The sequence below is a fragment of the Chlamydotis macqueenii genome, chromosome 8 (assembly GCF_036417535.1).
Source record: "Chlamydotis macqueenii isolate bChlMac1 chromosome 8, bChlMac1.mat, whole genome shotgun sequence".
Lineage (NCBI taxonomy): Eukaryota > Metazoa > Chordata > Aves > Otidiformes > Otididae > Chlamydotis > Chlamydotis macqueenii.
Window position 1 is genome coordinate 17,457,937 of NC_141563.1, and position 22,015 is coordinate 17,479,951.

At 34.7% G+C, this 22,015-nt stretch overlaps 1 protein-coding gene across 4 annotated transcripts in view; it reads right to left on the reverse strand.

The window, feature by feature from the left end:
* Positions 1-385: 385 nt before the first annotated feature.
* Positions 386-22,015, reverse strand: part of AGL (amylo-alpha-1,6-glucosidase and 4-alpha-glucanotransferase) — a 36,572-nt gene continuing 14,942 nt past the window's right edge. For 2 of the 4 annotated variants that reach the window (XM_086754020.1, XM_086754023.1), the window contains 22 exons: positions 20,706-20,829; positions 19,963-20,126; positions 19,307-19,408; positions 18,921-19,073; positions 18,690-18,840; positions 17,406-17,530; positions 17,183-17,295; positions 16,918-17,052; positions 16,279-16,409; positions 15,557-15,693; positions 13,727-13,860; positions 12,400-12,575; positions 10,518-10,620; positions 9,051-9,276; positions 8,497-8,608; positions 7,918-8,053; positions 6,050-6,162; positions 4,124-4,335; positions 3,436-3,533; positions 2,797-2,884; positions 2,572-2,705; positions 386-1,114 (listed from right to left, as the gene is read on the reverse strand). In XM_086754020.1, the coding sequence (XP_086610146.1) occupies positions 997-1,114; positions 2,572-2,705; positions 2,797-2,884; positions 3,436-3,533; positions 4,124-4,335; positions 6,050-6,162; positions 7,918-8,053; positions 8,497-8,608; positions 9,051-9,276; positions 10,518-10,620; positions 12,400-12,575; positions 13,727-13,860; positions 15,557-15,693; positions 16,279-16,409; positions 16,918-17,052; positions 17,183-17,295; positions 17,406-17,530; positions 18,690-18,840; positions 18,921-19,073; positions 19,307-19,408; positions 19,963-20,126; positions 20,706-20,829 (2,985 nt within the window). In that variant the 3' untranslated portion in view covers positions 386-996. Of the gene's footprint in view, positions 1,115-2,571; positions 2,706-2,796; positions 2,885-3,435; positions 3,534-4,123; positions 4,336-4,785; positions 4,842-6,049; positions 6,163-7,917; positions 8,054-8,496; positions 8,609-9,050; positions 9,277-10,517; positions 10,621-12,399; positions 12,576-13,726; positions 13,861-15,556; positions 15,694-16,278; positions 16,410-16,917; positions 17,053-17,182; positions 17,296-17,405; positions 17,531-18,689; positions 18,841-18,920; positions 19,074-19,306; positions 19,409-19,962; positions 20,127-20,705; positions 20,830-21,191; positions 21,316-22,015 lie in introns of those variants that run through there. The other 2 variants (XM_086754021.1, XM_086754022.1) reach the window with 2 other exon arrangements.

The window sequence follows — 22,015 nt, forward strand, 5'->3', positions numbered from 1 at the left end:
AGGGGCCTAGAAACCTCATCTTCTTATCTCTGCTGATGTTAAGTGTTTCCACCTGCTTCAATAGAGCCAGGATTTTACTAAGAATCAAGGGCTAAGGTGACCATACTTCTTCAATAAATGAAATTAATTAAACAATCAAGCACTTTGGCTTCTATATCTTTGGCCTCCCCTAACATACAGGCTGTGCACTGTATGCAGTGCACGTTTCTTATGGATTCCTCATGGTGAAAGACAGATTTAAAAGAAGAAATAAGTTTGCTGCATGGCCCACAGTATTTAAATACATTTAAAATGTATTAACATAGGATATTACCTCATTATTGCTCACGAGTTAAATCTGAAAGTAGTTTAAAGTTTTCAAAAATTTTCCATTTAACTTCAAAGCTTGGTTTATTACAGTATTTGTAAACTTTATTTCTGTGGTTACTGAATGGAGTGTTCAACTGAACATACAAAAAAGTCCCTGCAATACAGTTCAATCGAGAGACAACATATTCTGCCTTCATTAACATATGGTGCTGCAGCACAGAGCATACCAAACTCAGAAAGTGACAGGTTAGTCTACTCCCCTTTAAGCATGCATTTAAAGAGACAAAGGAAAAAAAACAAACATAAGAGCTGTTCTTCATATTTTAGGCTCAGGAAAGAGCCACTTCACTTTGTTACATTAAGATTTTGGTTTTAAACTTCTAGAAAAACCAAAGCTACTTAAAATAATCTTTGTGCATATTCTTAAAATTGCTCCTTACTAAAAGTTTCTGCATCAAGTGTGCACTGCAGTTTTGGTTTTTTTTTGTCATGACCCGATTTTCAAAAAACCCAAGCCCCATGCAGTTATAGAGCATAGGAGCTGCTGGTATTCAGCATCTTTGAAAGCCAGGACACAGCTTAAGTGATTGTGCAGAACAGGACACTTCCCTTGCAGTATAAGCCAAGTGTTCATTTATGCCCAGTAATAAGATGACCACACAAGTTTCATCAAATCAAAATAAACATTTACAAGTCATAAAGGATTTCAAGGATAACAGCAATCGACCAGGCCTGAGTTTCACAGCTAAAAGGGCAATACTGTCCATTTTCATTGGTCAGTTCTGGAAGCCCCTTCCAGGATGATCTGATAAAAGAAAAAACAAAGTAGTATTGTTGTTAGATTATACACTGAAATTAGAACTTTTAATTTGAAAACCTTTTAGAAGATTATCTTAGTAGGAAACTGAAAACCATGACTGAAGGTCTTTTGTCTTTTTTGTCCTACAGGGACAGTGTGTTCTTCAATAGCTAAGAATGATTTATTTTTTTTAAATGCAGCTGGGAATTGTATTTTTTTTGTGAGGGTGCCTCTCGTTCAAAGTAGACTCTCTGGTACTAATAGTACTTACACTACTGGCATGTTGCTCCTGTTTCTCATTCAGGTAGTTTTACAATTGGAAGAATATGAATGATGTTTGAGATAACCAAATAGTATTCAAACTACACTTGAAACTGGATCATGGTAGTAAAAAGTGAAGGCAGCATGAGGACATAAGCCTTTTTTTCCCCTCCACATGAAGAAAAAGCTCACAAACTAATGTACTTACAGAAATACTTGTAAGTTGAGCCTGTTACTACATTAACAATTCTGTATACAAATGAAATAGCAAAACAGTAGGAGTACACTATTTAAGTAGTAAGACAGAAAGAAAACCAAGTATGTTACCAAACCGCAAGTTATTTGGTAATACTACCAAAAAAAGACACTGGGACAAGACACTACATAAGGCAAAAAGTTGCTTAAAAAAAATCCTTTTTCTTCCTCATGTAGTTAGACAAATCCTTCTGTCATGGTCAGTCCTACCAAAACCGAGTTACTCTTATGGGTACAAATAAATGCATATTTTAAGTACCATAGAAAAAGTTATATGGAAGAGATAGATATCAAGGGCAAGATCTTTGTTCTGTTTGTTTTCATTTGTCTCAAATCCTTAATAATTAAAAATATGACAGAAAAAGGGGGAAAATAGCATGGATTTGGTTTCTAAGAAGGAGAACTCAAAATGCAAAGGAAAATTTAAGGGCTATAAACAAGTTCCTCTGCCTTCTTAGAACAGTGAGGTTATTAAGATTCTGAAATACTGTCACTACTGATTTCCTCATTTATAACACAAGAAATCCTAACAATACTTTGCATGGACTTATCTGCCACAATTTTAATCTGTCACTACTAGCCCTTTAACTGTTTTGTTTTGCAGGTTCCTTTGAGATATTCTAATTTTTTTTAAAAAAACAACTCACCAACATTTTTTTTCTGAAATTAATTTTTTTTGTATTAAAATAGATTCCCAACTTTTACATAAGGGTTACTTCACCCAGTTTTCACTAAGTATTAGTATTTCTGCAATCTATAAAAAGCTCTAGATCTCACCTGTACTTCAAACCTGACATGAGATCTGCAGTAGCACATATAGCAGTGAACTTTGTATGCAGAAAACAGACGCTATTTACATTATAGATCTGTACTTTTTACATGCAATTGGACAGTGGATACCACCAGCTTCAATGAGTATTTTGAATCTGTGTTAACTGATGTCTTACCTTTCAAGGTGAACATAGTGGCGAGAAAGAACATTCTTAATCATAACTACAGTTTTTGCATATATCTCAGGACCAATCAACTTTGAGAAGTACAATTTGGCACGAAGAAAATATCCAATTGGCCACAGCCATTCCTAAGCAAAGAATGGTAAGAGATTAGTATTATAGCTGTCAGTTTGAAAAGGTGACAGCACTTTTTCTAAAATTGAATAAACTGGCTCTTACAGGTCCTTGGTGATAATTAAAGCCTCTGGCCACATTATAGTTGTCATTGTCAAGAGCATTATCATATACTCCACAATAAACCATATCACTGCAAGAAAAATAAATAATTATGCAAACAAAGCCTTAACAGAAGTAAGACATAAAAACAGAAAGCAGAAATGAAGCAAAAATTTGTCATGACATTTACATTTAATGATGGTTAAGTTAGGGAGGTCTCCACCAGGTTCTGTATTTTACATGACAATAGAATTCTAAATATGGTTTAAACCAGTGCGAAAATGGTTAAAGTATTGGAATGACTTGAACTCGTAATTTTTCCCTGATGCTTTTACTCAAACTGTAGTGCTGTGCACTGTATCATACATTAAGTATGCATCAAGCCACAAATTCATAATCTTTTATGACACCAAAAATGACTTGCTTGTGGCATCCAGAAACATCTGGTGATTGCCTACATAAATAAAAACAATTGCATGTACTTTTAAAATGAAAAAAAATATTCTGGAAGTATTTATTGCAGCCTTATTTCACAAGTATATATTGGGGATTTTAACAAAATAAATACTACTCCCACATGTCAAATAATTATTACTGGCATGTTTTGTAATTAACACTTATTCTTATTTCTACTATACTTACTCTGGGTCTAAGGTTTTCATGCCTAGTGGGCCAAGCAGTTTTTCCTCTGCTATCTGCAGAGCTTTCCAAGCTCTCTCAGGTGTGAACAACTCGGGGGCCTAATAAAATAATAAAGATTTAATGAGTAAACTCTGCACATGTACACACATAGGACTGTATACAAATGAGAAGACCACAAAAAGCCTAAGGTTCATACTTCTGAATCAGCTTCTAGAACCTACAAGTCAGAATAAGCAAGAAGACAGAAGCTATCCAGTGCTGGGGGTTTTTTAATTTTTATTTTATTTTAAATACACTTGCCAAGTATTATTACTGGACCTCTTTATAAACCTGATAGAGACAAACCACCCATGCTTTTTAGCTAATTTGACAGGAAAAGCAGCCTCCCAGACCTAACCTTAAAGACATTCTGAATACAGTTGAACACTGCAAATTTAATGTAGCTATACACTGGACATCAGTTTCATTTAGGTAAGTCCTGTACAGGATGTCTTTTTAGGAGATACCCCAAGATGGAACAATATTAAAAGTATGTAAAAGAAAAGTTTTCAAAGAGCTATTCTAAGCAATGTATGTTCCTGATATAATGCCATGCAGATGAACTAAGCTTGCTTACAATGCAAGCTTAGTTCAGTAATAGTGAAAATTCTAAGTACAAATGTTTTCCCCGCCTCTCCCCCTCACTTACCACAACCATTGCTACTGTAAAATTTGGCCTGAGTTGGTAATCACACCATGGACTTGAAGCTCCGTAGCTGTCCTTATAAATTCCACGTTTGTGAACAAGATTTGGATGTTTCTCATTAGGATCTGCTGGGTTCTCAGAGACAAAGAACAGCCTTTCAAAGTGTCCCTGAATTTTTCTGTTCCACTCATCATATGTGATCATCTCCTCTTTTCCTGCAAAGTGTTACATACAGGTTTTATTTTCTGCAAACAGCCTCAGTTTTAACACCAGAAGTATGCTTACATCTATTTTTACTGTTTTGCTTATTGAAATTTTACTTAAGATACTTCTAACAAAATGAAGGCTATAGTAGCATTGAAAAAAGGTATTATCTAAAGTTGAATTATACCACAGATCAACTCCAACATATGCACAACTTTTTTTTTTTTTTTTTTTTACACAACATTTTCTAACTTGCAATTAGCTAGGAGCAAACAGTATAGTAACATGTCAGCTCTTTTATAGTACTTGGTGTACATGTTCTTGCTATTTTTGAGACTTCAAAGACAGTGTCAAAACATTAGGATGTGTCACTTCTAAAAGCTTTCTCTTCCTGAATTCCTAACACTTAATGTAACAGAAGCAGATCTAGGATCACCTCTCCCTCCAGCTGGTGATTCCCCATGTTTAGGCCAATTCTACAGTTCACAGGAACAGCTCACTGAAACTTCAAGTGAGACTAGAAAAACATCAGGTTTTAATGAGCAGAATTGTGCTACAGATATCTTCTTGATTGAGATACACATATAGTAAAGAATTGTACATTAGTTGTACATTAGGCAAGGACAGGAGTATTACCTGTTTTTCTAAAACTACGATTGGAGTATAGCGAAAAGGACAATACGACAAAAAATGGAAATATGGTATTGCCAGAAGAACAAGAAAATCTAGAAACTCTAACACTAAACCTATTCTTAAGAAACAAGGCATAGATTGTAGATAGGAATTAAGGCTGGTTTTAAAATAGATTCAACAGTAGATAAATGAAATGTAAACTCAGTTACATAAGATTAACAATAGCAGGAAATACACACACATCAAATGGAATCTAAAAAAAGCTGCTTATGATTCTGGAACAAAACAAGTAAGACAAGACCTATAAATATAATTTCTACATCTATAGATGATAATATTGCTGTGTACTGAATTCTAAATTGTCTTATGCTAGCCATAGATTTTAAGAAATTCTGAAGTGACAGGTTAAGTTCATGACCTAAAAAACTTTACTGTCCAGGACCAAAAGGTCAGTCACATGTGACTGTCCAGTCACATTTCCCAAAATAGAATAAAAGAACCATTAAATTAATTGTTTCTCAATGTTATCTTTTACTGAAGAGTAAAAAGGCTTTACAGGGCATCTAAACTCACTTGGGCTGGGTAAACTCAAAGTAAAGTAACTTCGTAACCAGAGCAGTATTTCTCTGAAACATAAGGGACATGTAAAAATATTTATGTAAATATTCACAAAAAGTGGTTTTATGTATTGTGAATATTGGGGGGGGAAAAAAAAAAAAAAAAAAAAAAGAAAAAAAGTGTCTTGTGTCATTTTAGTTAGCTTTGTTGTAATGAGTGATGCTTATCATCATAATACATAATAATCCTGTCACTTATATGGATTTTGAGAAATAGTAGTTATGCTTCAAAATTCCACACTTTAATACATAGAATAAATTATGTGAAATATTGACAAGGCAATATAAACTCTTAATAAATTCTTGGAGTAACAAAATATTTTAATTGAAAAAGATACTTTCCCAAGCTTTTCCCCTTTTATCCCTAAACTTTGAGTAGTTTGATAATCATCCCTGATGTTATATGGCCACCATTTTATCGTTTTAGTTATTTTTATACTCCAGTAATACAATTATGAGATATGCCGGTTTTTACCATGTCTCTTTACAGTGACTCCATGGAATGGAAACACATTTTTTCGAGATAAATCCAGCAACCAGCGAACAGCCGACTTGCATAGGCCAACAATTTCCACAGCAGAGCCATCTCTAAAATAATAATAATGATAAAAACCCAAGAATTATGTTAAGAAAGCTATTAAAGCTCAATAAGTAACTGAAAAAAAAAATCTCAGACACTTTCTTTTTCTGTATTCTGCTACTATTCCCCTATTTCTCTTACATGAGCATCCCAAAGCTCTAGAGTATTGCAGTGTTTTGTAAACAACAGCTCCATCATCACTACTGTTATGATTTTCTAAACTTCACTCATCTCTGACCCATACTCTCTTGAAGAGTCCTTAAACATTCCAGTCTCTCCTTGCAAGGCAGCTACTCCATCCCTTTGAGTCTTAGCTGCTCTGTACAATCCTTTATTATGTCCTTAAGACCAGCACTACACATAACACTCAAGATACAAGTGCGTCTTGCAGGCACAAGGTTTCACAGGGAGGCAGAATGATGTCCTTTGTCCTGTTCTAAAAACTTTTACCCATGATACCCAGTATTATTATTTTTTTATTCACTTTCTTGGCTGTTGCTGCATACTGAAATATTATTTCGGAAAGCTACCAATGACTCAGATTTCCTTCCTGTGCCGTAGCTCAGTTCTGACAGCATTGTATAAGCATGGTACAGACTATTTTTCCCCTGGATGCATATCTTAACTTTATCTATGCTGGAGCTTATCTGCCACTTTTAAGCACACTCAGTTTTATAGGGTTCTTTTGACTTTCATGAAAGGCCAAAAATAAGAGAATATTAGCAGACTGTGTCAATTTACTTTTGTTTAGATCAGTAGGACCTGACGAAGAACCAACAGAAGAAAGGGTGGAAAATGGGCAATATTTTCTATCAGCTAACAGTCAGGGAACGAGCTTGATTGTAAACTGGCTAACAGATATTTTTTTTTCCTGTACTTCATCCTCTGATATTATAACTGTGTTCAATACAAAGGTTCTCACCTGCATATGCACTTTATTAACTTAGTTAATGCATCTGCCATAATAGATTACTCAAGTCACAAGTTAAGCACTGAAATAAGCGCTCAATGCACTTCTTGGGCTTGCTTCTTTTTTTCAGGTGATATTCAGATAATCACCATATGCATAAATTTCAAATTATATCATATTGAGTTTTACTGCCTGCTTGATGTAAAATTCTTCTCCAGCATCACTAAATTCACCTCTCTTGGGCAGGTGCCTCAACCTCTCTTGGTTCCCAAGGTATTTACCTGACTTGCCAAACAAGATAATATTTTCCTTCAGCTCTCACCCACAGATGGCAAATGATTTGAAACTGATGCTGTACTTAACTCAAGCAGGATGCCTGCAGCAGTTTGCTAGCACACAGTAAAGAGCTTATTTTTAAAATGTTTAATCTCAACTTTAAAAAACTTCGATGATATAGGCATTTTTGAATTCTAAATAACTAGTATTCAAACAATGTAACAATTATCAACAGGTATCTCCTGTAAGTCTAAATAATGGAGTACTGCTAGTACTACAAGCATCTAGTTTTTCCTAAACATCGTTTTACTACTTGAATTGAGAAGTTGACTCATCATGGAGCTAAGTCCATGCCAGACGCTGAGGGCTTCACCTGCTGAAAACACATCTTTTTTTTTCTTCAAATGAGCACAAAGATAAAAAGTTACCATTAACAACTTAGTAGGCAGAAATATTTAGAACATTTGAGAGATCATCTCTCAGATGTGTTAATGGAAGGCACAGTAGTTCACCAGAAGAATTTCAGGTTAAAAAAAAAAAAACCACACACCCCCCCCTCCAAGCCTGGATGTTGTACCTTGGAGTAGCTGGAATTCCTCTGTTGCGAGCTCTGTCGCTTTCTCCCATTTTATCCATCCAAGTGCCACAATTGAAGCGATTTCCCCCAAAGACAAAGCCAGTTTCAGAGTCAACACCTGCAGTTACATTAAAACCTGCGAAGCAAGAATATAATGTGTGAAGTCTCTATTTTAAACAAAACAAAACCCCAACTGCCTGCCCACATCCCAGCCCAGACCTTCTACATAAACAAAAAAACTCCAAACAAAATATCTGAGAGGAGTTTCCAAAGGCAACTGTGCTTTTAAAGTGAACTTTTATTTAAAGATAACTTGTACCACAATATATCATACAACAGTTTGGGTGCCAAGGGACCTTTAAGGGTCATCTAGTCCAACCCCCAGTATATAAACAGTTGCTTACGATAAACATTTAATGAGGCACTTTTAAAATATTAAAATGTATTTAAAGTAATATAGTTTTAGTTGCATTAAATGTAATTCATTTTCCAAAATATTTTTTCAATAGCTAGAGGAAATAAATATAAAATATAATCATAATCTTTTGCATTGCATAGCAAGTGTTCTATATATATTACCTTCATCTCTCATGTTCTGATCTATTTGCGGACCAGCATTCCTTTCTCGGAAGTTTATACCTTCCATGTGTCGTTGCATTGCTTCCTGTATTACTTCATAAAGTGGCTGATCCTAGATTGATTGCATGTTTGGACGATATGTGAAAGGTAGGATGAAAAATGAGTAGAAAGGGTCTATCTAATGTGCAAATAGTAGCAATTCTTAGCCTCTAGTTTATGGTACTTCAAAAGAAAAGCATCCAACATTTTCAGTAGCACCTCTGTCAATGGCAATACTTTGTACATAATTTTTAATATAAACATTTTTTCAAGACAAAAAGTAAAGAAAAAAATTTAGAAGGTGATGGAATTTTTTTCTCCATCCAACTCCCTGCACCTGTCTAATCACGTGATGCAGATATAGTGAGAAGTGCGTAAAAGATAATTCTTGTGCTATAATCAAATTTCAACATAAACAACAGAGAGCGACAGGTTCTTGTACCTAAAAAAAAATTACATCCTTTCATTAAAGCTTTATAGGCGTCTTAAATACTTAAATCAGAAGTGATCCTTACCATAGTGCCTGCAGGCTGAGGAGAAGAGTCATCTCTTGGGTACATCCTAGAAACAGGACACCTAAGAATATCTAATCCATTTGGAACAATTTTACAGTAGTCCTGGATACACTGAAGCCACCACCACACAGCATCGCGACAGTTGTATCTGGCATGTGTCCCCTGGCCAAGCAGATTGGGAATGAGACCGTGTCTTAAAGTCCCACCAAATGCTAAAATGATGTTTCTAGAACAAAAGAAAAACACATTCTTGACTAAGTTGCTTTCAAGGCCATTATAGGACCAAGTATTAAGTACAAAGCATACAATTTTACCTTAATAGCAATGTAAGTCAAGGAGACAAACAGGATCTTAAACACAGATGCCAAAAGTTTGCTGTTGAAAGCTACAGATTACTTCATTTAGCATGAACTTCTTTCACAAAAAAAAGTCATCTATTCCTTACAAATTCCCCCATACAAATAAGTTTAAATCAGTTTGTACAAAACATACAACATCTGTTAATACGGAAAAGCTAGTTTGCTTTTTCACAGGTAGTGATATAGAGCCTAAATCCAAATCCCACTGAATCCGTCCACACAGGGAAGGTTTTTATTGACATTGTTTATGATTACCCTGGTATCCATTCTGATGCGTGGGGTGGAATGGGGACGGAGGGCAGGAGTAGATGGGAATTTCCTATTAGAATACAGAGAGGTGACAGCAACTGAGGTTATAAGAAGTTTCATTTGAGAACCGTTGTGTATACCTTGCAGAAAACATGGATTCCAACTAACTTTAGAAGGGCATATAAACATACTTGTAGATTGCAGATCTTACTGCACAAGAAAGGTAGTAGTTGGTCAAATGTACAACAGCATAAATACATGCTAAATTAAAACAAGTAATTTTTATGTTTGTATCATGTGGCGAGCTCCACCCAAATTAAAAGATTAATAGAAATATGAAATCAATAGATCCGCTTATATATGGCTCATTTGTCAGGTTAAACATTTAGAAATTAATATCAAATCACAACAATCCACAATTTTTAGTATTAATAGACAAACACTAGCAGTTAAAAAAAATTAATAAAATAATCACAATAGACACATAAGCATACCTTTCTGATTAAAACAGTATTATCTTGCTACTTCAAATTTTTAAAATTATTGCTGAGCAACAATGATACAAGTAGGTATGAAACAGTCACTTTAAGGACAAGCAGTAGTGTTACAGAGGTTAAAACTACCTTATCTATACAGAACATCAGCTTCATATCAGTGCTAAGACAGCAAAAGAGAATAATTTTAGTAGTATTTTTAATTCCACTTAAGAGAGACCTTCCAATTCTGTCTAGGGCCATTAAAGTTTTATACTGCACACCCACTGTTTCTAACGGCTTGTGCGTCATCTTAGGTTTTGAGAGCATGCCTTTTTCCTAACTACCTGCAAAATCAATAAGAACTAAGAATAAGTCAGTCTTACCTTGCTTCTAGATAGCGCCCAGTAACTAACATTAGACCTCTCAGGGCAATAAAGGTATCCCTTCCCCAAGAGCGAAAAATTCCAGAAGAGAAGTGAGGTAAACCTAAAAAGAAATGTCATTGTTCATCTCATTTATTGATATGGCAGAAATTGCCAAGCACACATATACGTATAAAATAACCAGAAGTAAAAATATATTCACATTAATAATTTTTTTCATAGATTAAGATATTTAAAATAAACAATCTTCTAGACCAAGTTTTTGATAAAATGAAATAAAACATCATTTTAGAATAATCATCTTCTAGAATCTTAAGATCACACAACAGAATTTCTCGTATCAATAACAGTCACATTTAAATTTTTATTAGATCACTTTGTAACTTAAGCAAGTGACATCCTTTAATTAAAAGAAGGAAGAAGAAGAAAACTAAGAAACAAAAAGTCAGAACTAAGACAAGATTTGTAACACTTTGTTGGCAAGAGTTTATGTATGAGAGCCATGCCATCTCAGTAGCATAAAGGGGGCAGGACTGGAGAGCTATGAATTTCTTCAGCCCAAACTGTTCTCCGCCACTATAAAAGGAATCCTGCTGATCTTTTCCAGCAGCTTCTAGAACTACACCTTACTGCAGACATTGTAACATGTAACTTAAAGACTTATTCTAACTGACAAAGCACAGTAACTACAACAGTAAGGTCCATCCTTGTTTTTTCTTCCATCTATTAACTTTTCCAATCGGACAAAAACAATTCCATACGGTAAAGTTTCAAAACAGTAGTCTCTTGTACATGCTTGATTTTAACTTCTATCACCTACCTTTCCAAAGTATTTGCTAATACTCAAATATGGCCTCCACACCTCTGCAATTTTATGGAATACAGCAACAGCACTTGAAAACTACAATCCACGTACAAGTTAAAAATCTCACAGACAACTACCAGTGAATATGTGAAGGGAATATTTAAAGCCAAACTTTTCCGTATAATTAATCTTTATGACCAGTCTAAGGGAACAATGTGCCTCTGTGCTAGGTAGCGCTAAAACAGGCCAACGGAATGTTACCAAGATTGAGAAACTAAAAGCAATAAAATCCCATGAGAGAAAGACAGACAGCACAAAGAAGAAAATAAACACCCTAGTGAGACAGATGCCACAGAATCTGTGGATGTTAAAAGTTTCTATGGTTTCAGAACAGGAATGGGCCAACTCAGAACAAAAATAAATTCATTCTAAGCCACTAAACACAGAAGAAAATACTTCTGACATAGCAAAGTGCCTAATTCAAAGACTGCCAGATGCCGGCAGAACATTGGGATGTTTAAACACTATTTACTGACTGCTTTTATGCTCTCTCCTTTTAGAGACTGTTTCAGATCAAGCATTCTGGTCTGCTAGTAGTTCATTCTTTCTTTGAGAACTTGTAAACAATAAATTAATCCTTGTGCTCCATTACAATTCAGTTCTTAAATATACTTAGCATAATAGGTTTTAATTTATTTTTTAAACACGAATTTATCTCAAGCAAGTCTTCTGGAAAGAAAGTGAACATACTTGTGGATCTCCATGTATGATAAAACTGGATACAGCTAAAAATGTCTGTAAGTGAAGTGTTTATAAGCTTCCCCCCCACCTAGCTCAAAAGCAGTAACAAAATGGTTGTCACCATGAAGTACTGCTAGACAAAACTCCTATATTTTTAATATGGGCACATCTATCTTAAACAGAAGTTAAAACACAGGGCAAAAGTAAGGAAAACTGCTACCTACATTTTATACACAGTTGCTGACACATGGATCCCAAGCAGAATGGAGACAATTTTAATATAGTTACTAAAACCAGTTTACCTGTTGTTTTTCTTTTAATGTTGTCCTCACTTACCAGCTGCCAAGGAAACACAACACTGTTCTTTCTCATTTGTAATCTCATTCAGCCTATAGGGAACATCATGTAAGGAAGGAGATAGATCTGGCAGACAAGAATATTTTCCTATCCCACACATCTGGACTGAACCCAAGGAAAGGTGTTTAACAAATGTTGATCCATTCTGCACAAAGCTGTAATTCAATATAATTAAATTAAAATTCAGCAATATCATCCATAAAACATACCCTTTTTCATTTACAGAAGACTATTATAAGTATTATGCATAATAAATATAACAAACAATGAGTTAATATTAGTATTTTGTATTAACTAACTTTGTACATAAGCTTTAACTGTAAACCCCTTTTCCCCCCAAAACAGATGCCCAATCGAAGTCTTAAATTTTAATTTATTAATGCCAATAGGAACCTTTATGTCAAATACTTCTATGGAAAAGGGTACACAAGAAAGGAAATTGGCTTGGTTTACTTGATGCCTACATACAAACATAAGATCTCAAAAATATCAGAGAAGATATTTTACTGTGAAAAAAAGTTTGGTCAAATCTAGTCAGTATTTTTAAAGATTTCCACATTTTCATATATATTCTCATATATAAAATAATTGTAAATCAATAAATCACTTAACACATTGTCTAAAATAATGCAATCTGCATTCCTGACTAGTTCACCTCCAAGCATTTTTTCATAAAATATACTTTCCACACAATTTCATAGCTATCCTGAATTCTATGCCCATTTTAACATCTGTAGTTTTTACGAAACAATACTGATTTGTTCAGAATGTTCATAGCTAGAATAAAGTCTCCATTAAATCAATCTCCCTCCCCTTTCCAAGCAACAAAGGTGAAGCAGACACTGAAGATCAAACAGTTATTTCAAGAATCAAGCAAAGTGTTCAGGTAATGAAGGATATTTAGCTGTGTTAGAGAAAAAGTGTTGAACAAAGCATCAGCATTAAGTACAATGTAATATTTTTCTTTTTTTCTCCCTGAACTTTAAGGAATCATTGCAGTTGTACTAAAATTACAGTTAAAAAAACCCCAGCTTTCCAAAGCCTGGCAAAGAAATGCTGACTTAAGGTTTCCTCTTCCTACTGCACAACGTCAAGAGCAGTTTTAAGTTCAAACCCTGGAGAGACATCTAAACTCTCAAACCTTCCAAACCACCACTGTTTGAAGATGGATTTGATATTCACCACCAATTTTACCCTTTTACATTGGATGAGTATGAAAATATTCGAATTACATTCTCCAACAGATAAAACTTAAAAGGTGCAAATACATACAGGCACCTCTATAGCTCTGACATGCCAAGCATACCTAGACATCTGATGCCATCCCACATCCAGAAGCGTTGTGTATGCACCCACTAATATGGCATCAAAGTAACATGGGATGAGGTAACGTGGAATTCTCTTTAAGTAGACAAACATGGCCTTCAACCATTTACCAACCTATTAAAATACAATATAATTAGAACTTGATAACACTAGGATTCAAAAACCAGTGCTTTCAGGACCCACCTAAAGTATTTGTCAGAGGTTTAGTACATTTATTACGCCCAAGTTATGCTTGACCACCACAAAGATGATATTATCTTCAGTTGTTAGTAACACCACTAGCACGCAACCATTCACATCTAAGAAGCTGTCCATGCTAGGTATTTGTGTACAGAACTGCTGTACCCTCCTGCTCTAAAATTTCAGCTGGGATATAAACTCGAAGAAAAGTAGTGGGGAAAAAAAAAATCTATACTGTATCTGTACTATGACATAAATGGGCGAGAACATCAACTATAGAAAGACATGATATTTTGCTAGTATTGTAGAAGAAAAAATTGTCACAAAGAAGTTATTAAAACTGAGTAGCGAAGGAAAGCTGCAGCTCAGAAGGCATCACCACAACCCAAGTGTAGAAAGGAGGTTTCTCATTGCATAAAAAGACAGGACTGAAGAGATGAAGCTGGACACCAGGGACAGAAAAATTATCAAAAGGATAAATTATGTACAGCTGTTAGTGAAAATGACTGCAGATCTGGGTCTAGGAGTCAGGATTCTGAAGCTTCACCATCTTTGTGTCACTGCAAAATGTTTGACACCTAGGAAGTATTTATCTTCTTTCCTTCAAGTGCTGTTAAGGAACATAATGACAATGACTAGTAAGTCACTAAAGAGTTAAAACTTGCAGATGAAGACTGTGCAGATGAAGAAAGTACATGTCAATACGTTACATGATGACAGTATACTTCTAATCTGGAAATTATGAAGGGAAGCTACTGTAAACTGAATTTGTAGAGTTTAGCTTCATGTGACTTCAGTATAGCTACAGGTACTTTACATTTTCTGCAAAACAGAACGAGACACTACAAATTAAGAACTCAAAAAACCCCAAAGAAAAAAATAAGCAGCATCTTTGAAGAGCAGTAAATCTGGCAAGTATCAAACTTCCTTCCTTTCTAAATAAGCTCTATCTCCGAGGTCAGATTCAGTATTCACTTCAGTACAACATTATACTGCTTTATCCATTCTTCTGCTTTCTAATCACTATACCTGGCTTCAGGAACAAAATGGAAGTACAAATGCTAAAGCCTTATTATGTGAAGTTACCCAAATCAGGTCTTCATCTTGCAAAATAAATAAAGCAAATGCTGTGCAGGAAAATAAAATATGACAAAGAAAGAAAGGACTGTATTGTAATGCAGCTATACAGGTAATCTCGGTAATTCCTATCTCCTCAGTGCTTGACTGTGCAACCTTACTTTAACTGTGTCAGAATCCTGTATATGCCTCAGTAGTGTTAAGGCCCTCTTTTGAAAGTACTTAACTTAAAAAAAAGATAACTTGATTTTTGTTTTTCACTTTGAAGAAAACTAATAAACAAACAGTGAAGGACCCCTGCAGGCTGTTATGTAAGAGCTAAGGACTCCTCCGTGCCTTACATATTTTTCACTTCCCCTGTGCAGTCTGTTCTTAAATAGGATTGAGGAGAGGGAAGAAAACCAATACATTAATGTTTTAATTTCCTAGAAGAAATTGCCTGAATAAGAAATACCTTATAGACAGACTGAATTTGAAAATATACCAGTAATGGGAAAGGAAACGAACTAATAACTTAAAACTCCAAAGTCACCAAATAAGTATTTTTACTCACTTCTGCACAGGCTCCTGAACGTGAAATCAGACGATTACTGACATAATCAATCATCCAGTCTCCAGATCTTAAATTATCACAAAATGGATGACCCAAATCATTCTTTGGTCTAATGTCTGCCATCACTGACATCAACCCTGAGGATACAAACCCAATTCTGCATTAAAAGACAAAGCATTATCACAAACAGCAATTACAATTCAGGAGGAAAAGGTACACAGCAACAAATGCTTTAACTGGATTCAACTGCATTGCTTCTCTTGATCTGCAGAATGAGTTAGGATACAACTCAATTGTAGTTTCCTCAGCATATATCCTAGACAGTTAGGAAAATCACTGTGGAATAACTAGCATGACAGAATGCATACATTTGATAAATGATCGACACTCCTCAGGAACCTAGTGATGCCTAGGGTTTAATTAATGTGATATTTCACTGGACATATATGTATTTTCTTTTTATTTTAAAAGCAGAGGGGGTACTGTTAAAACACATACTGAAACTTAATTTTGCAGCTCAGAGTATTGAGAGAGAAGATTCTTGTTTTAGCGTGATTTTCTTGGTACAACACCGATTAGTAGCATGGTCAAGCAGAAAATACTTCCTGGGTTTTGTCTAAACAATGTCACTAGTCATAAAACAGCACTAAGGTGTGATCTAAATTGCGCAGCTCTATTTTACTTTTTTTCTTGATAGAAAAAAAGAATGCTGAAACTATTACCTTGGAGGCCTGCATACTTCAGCGGTGACCAGTTCGGTATATTGTAACAACCTCCACCATCTTCTTGCTCTTCTGCCTCACACCTGTACAGTACTTGATTTAGGTCAGCCAAAGTTAGTTTAGATGCAATACTGAAAAGACAGTGGAGAAAAAAAAACAAACCAAAGGCAATGTTGGGAAACATAGAAAGGTTTTCACAAACAATTCTAGTTTCAGATTTACATTAAAATAATCAAATATATACAACTCTCTCACCACTTAATCTTGAAAATGAAGAGTCTGATTTTTCAGATGTTCCAAGATGTTCTGCTGAGACGTTTCAGTATTTATTCAGAAACACATTAAGTACAAACCCCAAACAATCACACCCAACATTGACAAGCACTCCATGTTAGTAAGTCTACTTTAAGTAGCAATTACAAAGAACATGAACAAAAGAGCCTGAGAAGTTTTTAACTATTAACCCTGTTTAGTATCATACATATAAAACCAATATATCAAGAGTTTTTATTGCACTCTGACAATGCAAATCCATCCATTATGACAACAACAAAAAATCCTCACTTCAAGTTTACACACTGTTCTTTGCTTGCACTGTAGTGCTCTCGATTCTACTTCAGAAACTTAAAGAATACTCACGAAGAAAATAACGTTTTTAATATAGGTGCTGAATGATCATCAGGAAGACTTCCAGATTTAAAATGAGGGCTGAACTGGATCAAATGATTGCGGAGTACACCAACAGCCTCTTGTGCCTTTGGGTCAAGACTAACTCTGTAAATATGAACACATAATTTGTAGACATGTAGCACTTAAAATAACTAACTATTCTCAAGTCTCAAAACAAAGAATCCTATCATTCTATTTTAACTAACACAGTCATTTGGCAATTACAGTAACGTACCTGAATATTATTACACTTCCTGGTGTTAATTTTTCAAACTCTATTTCTTGAACAAATTCATTTGGCCCTTTTATGGCAGTTCCAGCTTGCTTTATAATTTTACTGTCTTTAATCTTGGAAAAGAAAAAACATTTGCAACTGAAATTCAATGTCTTTTTTCTAATATAAAATATCACAAATTACAAAATATTACATCAGAACGTGCGTGAAGGAGGCTAATTACCTGGATATGCTCTCTGAGTTCCACTGTGAAATTAGGCAATCCATTTATGAAATGTTCATCCTTTTTGTAAGGACTAACATTTCTCTCAATAGTCCTAGCTTCAAGTACTACTTCTTCTATTTTTCCTACAAAAAGTTAAAACATGTTGTAGCTGTTAATAGCTTTTCATTTTAACTATCTTATTTTGAAAACATGAAGCAAAACCTAAAACTAAAAACCTAAATATTCAAAATACAAGTCTCTATTGTACGGCTAAAGAACAATCAAATGTGACAAAACATATGCAGAAGTGTTTTAAATACCCTATAAACATTCATTACATGTTAATTGGTTGTATTTAAAACAGCAATTTTGTTATTTTTTAATAAATTAATCATAAAATCAGTCAACAATTAGTTAATTACAACCTGTCTTTTACTGATCACCAGCTCTGTTAGTTCCCTTATTATCTTTTAGAAGATTGTATTAGATTGGTTTCCCAACTGCAGCTACAGATCTGCAAAGTGTAACCATTTATTATTAATATTCAGATATTCTAATTTTCTCTGTCCTTTCGGTAATCTACAAACTAAGGTATACAAGTCTTGCAGCCACTTCTAAATGTCTAAATAATGTTATTGACTTTAAAATAGGCGCACACACACACATGCACTCAAAGAACTGAGTGTACTTAACAAGCCAGTTTGGAAAGCTTCTCTTCAGAAATATGTCCAGATACTATGTAGAAGTCATTATACTTTGCTAATATTAAGTATAGTAAATACTTTGCATATTTAATTACTATTACCTATATATTATCTTTAAGTTAACTTATGCAGTACAAAGTTGTTTCTTATTAAGATGTATTTTAAATCCACAAAACCAGTCATACATGAAGAAAGCTGAATAGTAATGACATTGACAAATATGGTGAGATTTTAGCCTTTTTCTCTAGCACAATACTTAATAGACAGTAATCTCCCCCAACTCTGTACAATTAACCATCTTGCTGTTAACTATTTCTTACCAGTTCACAAACAAGACAGTAAACAAAACCACAATCTCATGGGGAGCTTATAGCATGAAGCATGCTAAGTATGAATGCCTTTGAAAACCCTAAGTGAGGTAAGTTTGTTATTGTTTCTTTAACCTCTTTTGGTGCACGTATATTAGTAGATACAAAAGGAGTGTCACATAGGGAAAATTCTCATATTGATTTCATGTGTTTGAAGTTAAACAGTATGGAATTAGAATAGCTTGAATTTTTTGTACACCTGTACATCTCTTGAAAAGAAATCTGATTACCTGGGATACACATTTCAGGTACTTCTTTACTGTAGCAGCAAGTTTTAGGATCTCTGAAGGCAGTTCGACTCACAGCCACAACAGACTGGTGTGTGTTGGGGCAATGTCTTGTCACTGCCACTATATCTTCATCAACTTGATCTACATACACCTAAAAAAGACATACCATTGCAACTGTGCTCACTAGGAACATACATATGAAGAAATCGCAGAGTTACCCTCACTTCTTGCCTGATTAAAGCCTCTAGCCCCCAGCTCCTGATGCAGCCTGTTCATGGCCAGCCTTCCTGCTAGAATTCCTGTTTGGAAGTTAACTTCACCAGAAGTCAGGTGTGCTGCTGGATTCCATTTTGCATAAAACCTCTCTTCAGATACTACAGAGATCTGTAAAGACATTAAGATTTAAGCAAAAAAATCAACTACTCTGAAAAAAAGAAAACCAGCTGCAGGTCTCAACTATATAATCAATTCAAATTTCATATGAAAGCAGACAATCCGAAGTAATGACAGCTAGTAAACTGCTTGGAATTTCAAGTAAACAATGTTAAAATATATGTTCCAGGACAAGAAGTTTACATTTTAAAAAGTAACTTAGGAGTTAAACTGTAGACACATACCTGGTGTGGTACTAGTTCATCATAGCCTTTGGTGCTTCCTGTAGCACAGCATGCCATGGAAACAATCATTGCACTAGGAAGAGCATCATATGCAGATCGGTGCTATATTAAAAAATAAATATGTAATAAATAGTGAAAAAAAAGACATAATTCATCCCTCCCAATTCAGCATATACTCAGTTTAACAGAGGAACTGCTAATCATATGATCATCACTTTCTCAATCACTATAGAACTATTAAAAAAAAACAAAACAAAAAAACCAAAAAACCTACAAATGCACTAACAAAAGCAACTTAAGAGAAATTCTCAAAAATAAGCACTCCAATTTCCACCATTCTCTCTCATTCTTTCCTGTAAAACAGGAGCTTAGGAGAACAACAGAGACAGAACCACTTATAGCAGCTGGAATGAAAGAATCAAACCAGCTGATTAAGCAGCTTTATATACTTTTTCCCCTCGAAATATAAAATGTTGAGCATCAGAGGAAGTTATAAAATTTTACTCTCTGCATGAGAACTTTAAGATCTGAAACACATTTTTCCTAGATATCGCTCAGGAAAAAACATCCAGATTGCACCAAGCCCTCCCATGGTTCAGAAATATCAATTCAGAAAACATTAAATGTAAACGCCGAGTTTTGATTTAGGTGCTCACCTGAATCGGACATTCATTATCATGTGTAATATCCATAAACAGTGCATGAGCAATAGCTGGCATCAAAGGCCTCAAACGCGGCTGAACAAAAGAGCCAACAGGTTCACCTCCAAACCGATAAACTAACCTTCCCTCTTCATGGCTATTATAAGCACTCATTGCCTCTGAAGAGCAAAATAGGTAAGTGTTTGCATAAGAATAACTACCATAGAGTACAGCATGCACAAAGACGTTAATGCAGCATTTTACAGTTGTTATTTTGGTGTGTTCAATCATAAAACAAAAAAAAAAGTCACATATAACTATATTGTCCAGTGTGGATATACAACCTTGGAGTATTTCACTTGCTATAATATATTAAGGTAGGGAAAGCTAAGGGAGAAAAAGGGAGAAAAAGGCAGAGACTTGAAACTGTTTCTCATAGGCTTTAAGAAACTCATGCAACAAAAATCAGACATGATGCAGCACTTGCTTAGCAGAACTGCACTACAACTTCTTTTTCTCTTGCTAGAACAAGAGTGAAATATTTAGCTTTCTGTAAACTAATGCAGAATGTCTTCTTTTACAGCTAGTATTGTATTTGTTGCTGAGTATCAAAAAAAAGTTACAATATAAAAACTGTACTTCTAATTACACGGAGTGAGAAATTAAAGGTGCAGAATCCAGAAGAAACCTTTTCCTTGGAAAAAGCACGTCATCTATAATCTCTCATTGGAAAGAGCCCACATATAGAGCAAGCCTACCTCTTATTAAGGAGGTAATGCCCAGCCTATTCACAAAGATATTGTCCAGCTCCTCATTTCCTGTGAACAGTTCAGCCACTACATACAAATCGGCTCGCAATTTTCTAGCTGTGTCCAGCATGTACTGCAAAAAGCACAGCCAAAAAAGCCACAGAAAGGGAAAAGGTAGATACAAAAAGGGACAAGTTTCAAAGCTAGGCAAGGATTGGACAACAGGAAAATGTCATGCAGCAAAGACAAACAGAAAGCCAAAATTAAGGAACAAAAAAGTTGTTATACAGAAGAGGACACACAAACATAAGCAAAATCAAGAATTAGCATACAACACAGAAGAAATTAAATAGAACATGATGAAGAAAAGGTAATTGCATAAGCGAAGAACAAGAATATGTAAGAAAAATAAAAAAGCAAACCAATGTTAGTTTCACATTAAAAACTCCAAACCATACACAACAATCCTACATAATTTTCAACTGCTTATTGTACCTCTAATCAGGCTGGTAATTCCCAGGCGGTTGACAAAAACATTGTCAATGTACTCACTGCCCGTGAAGAGTTCAGCTATCACATAAAGATTAGGTCTGACTGATCTGGCTGTTGCTAGCATCTCCTATAGATCATAATACATTTTTAATGCAAGACATCCATGGTCAGCTTTGTATATGCAATCATTAACATGACTTAACCAAACATAAACAAGTCATTCACATATGCAGTTCATTAAAAAAATATTAGTAACAGGTAAGATTCATAAAACCATGTTTATATTTTATAGAGATTATTTATGGACCGAGTAATTCTAGGAAATTCTCTGAAGACTTTAAGCTAATTACAACTTTGTTTTTTAACAAAATCTTAACTGAAAATGCTGGAACAAAGGTTGGATAAGAGAAATACCTGTTAAAATAAGAAATCTGAGGAGGACTTCAGTTTAAGCATTCTAAGTTACCATTCCAAAAATCGTAACAATAAATGAAAGAATGGCAGAAGTTTTAAGATGGCTCCATTTAAGATCCACTCAAAACTTTTGTGTGGACAAATCAACTTACTTTAGAGAGCTCATCATAGATTTAGGTAAGCTCTGTAACCAAGCTAAAACCGAGCACTAACAAGCTGCACTACTCAAATCTATTTAAAGCTAATTTACTAGATAAGTACAGTTTCTGGATGTAGTAACCTCTGTGGTAAACAATAAGCACTAATCTTGGCAACACGCATGCTAGACTAAACTTTTTGCAGGTGTTCTTTACCAGCTTTTAAATTCTGGGAAGTAAACCACTTTCTATTTAATTCACCAATAGCAAAATACA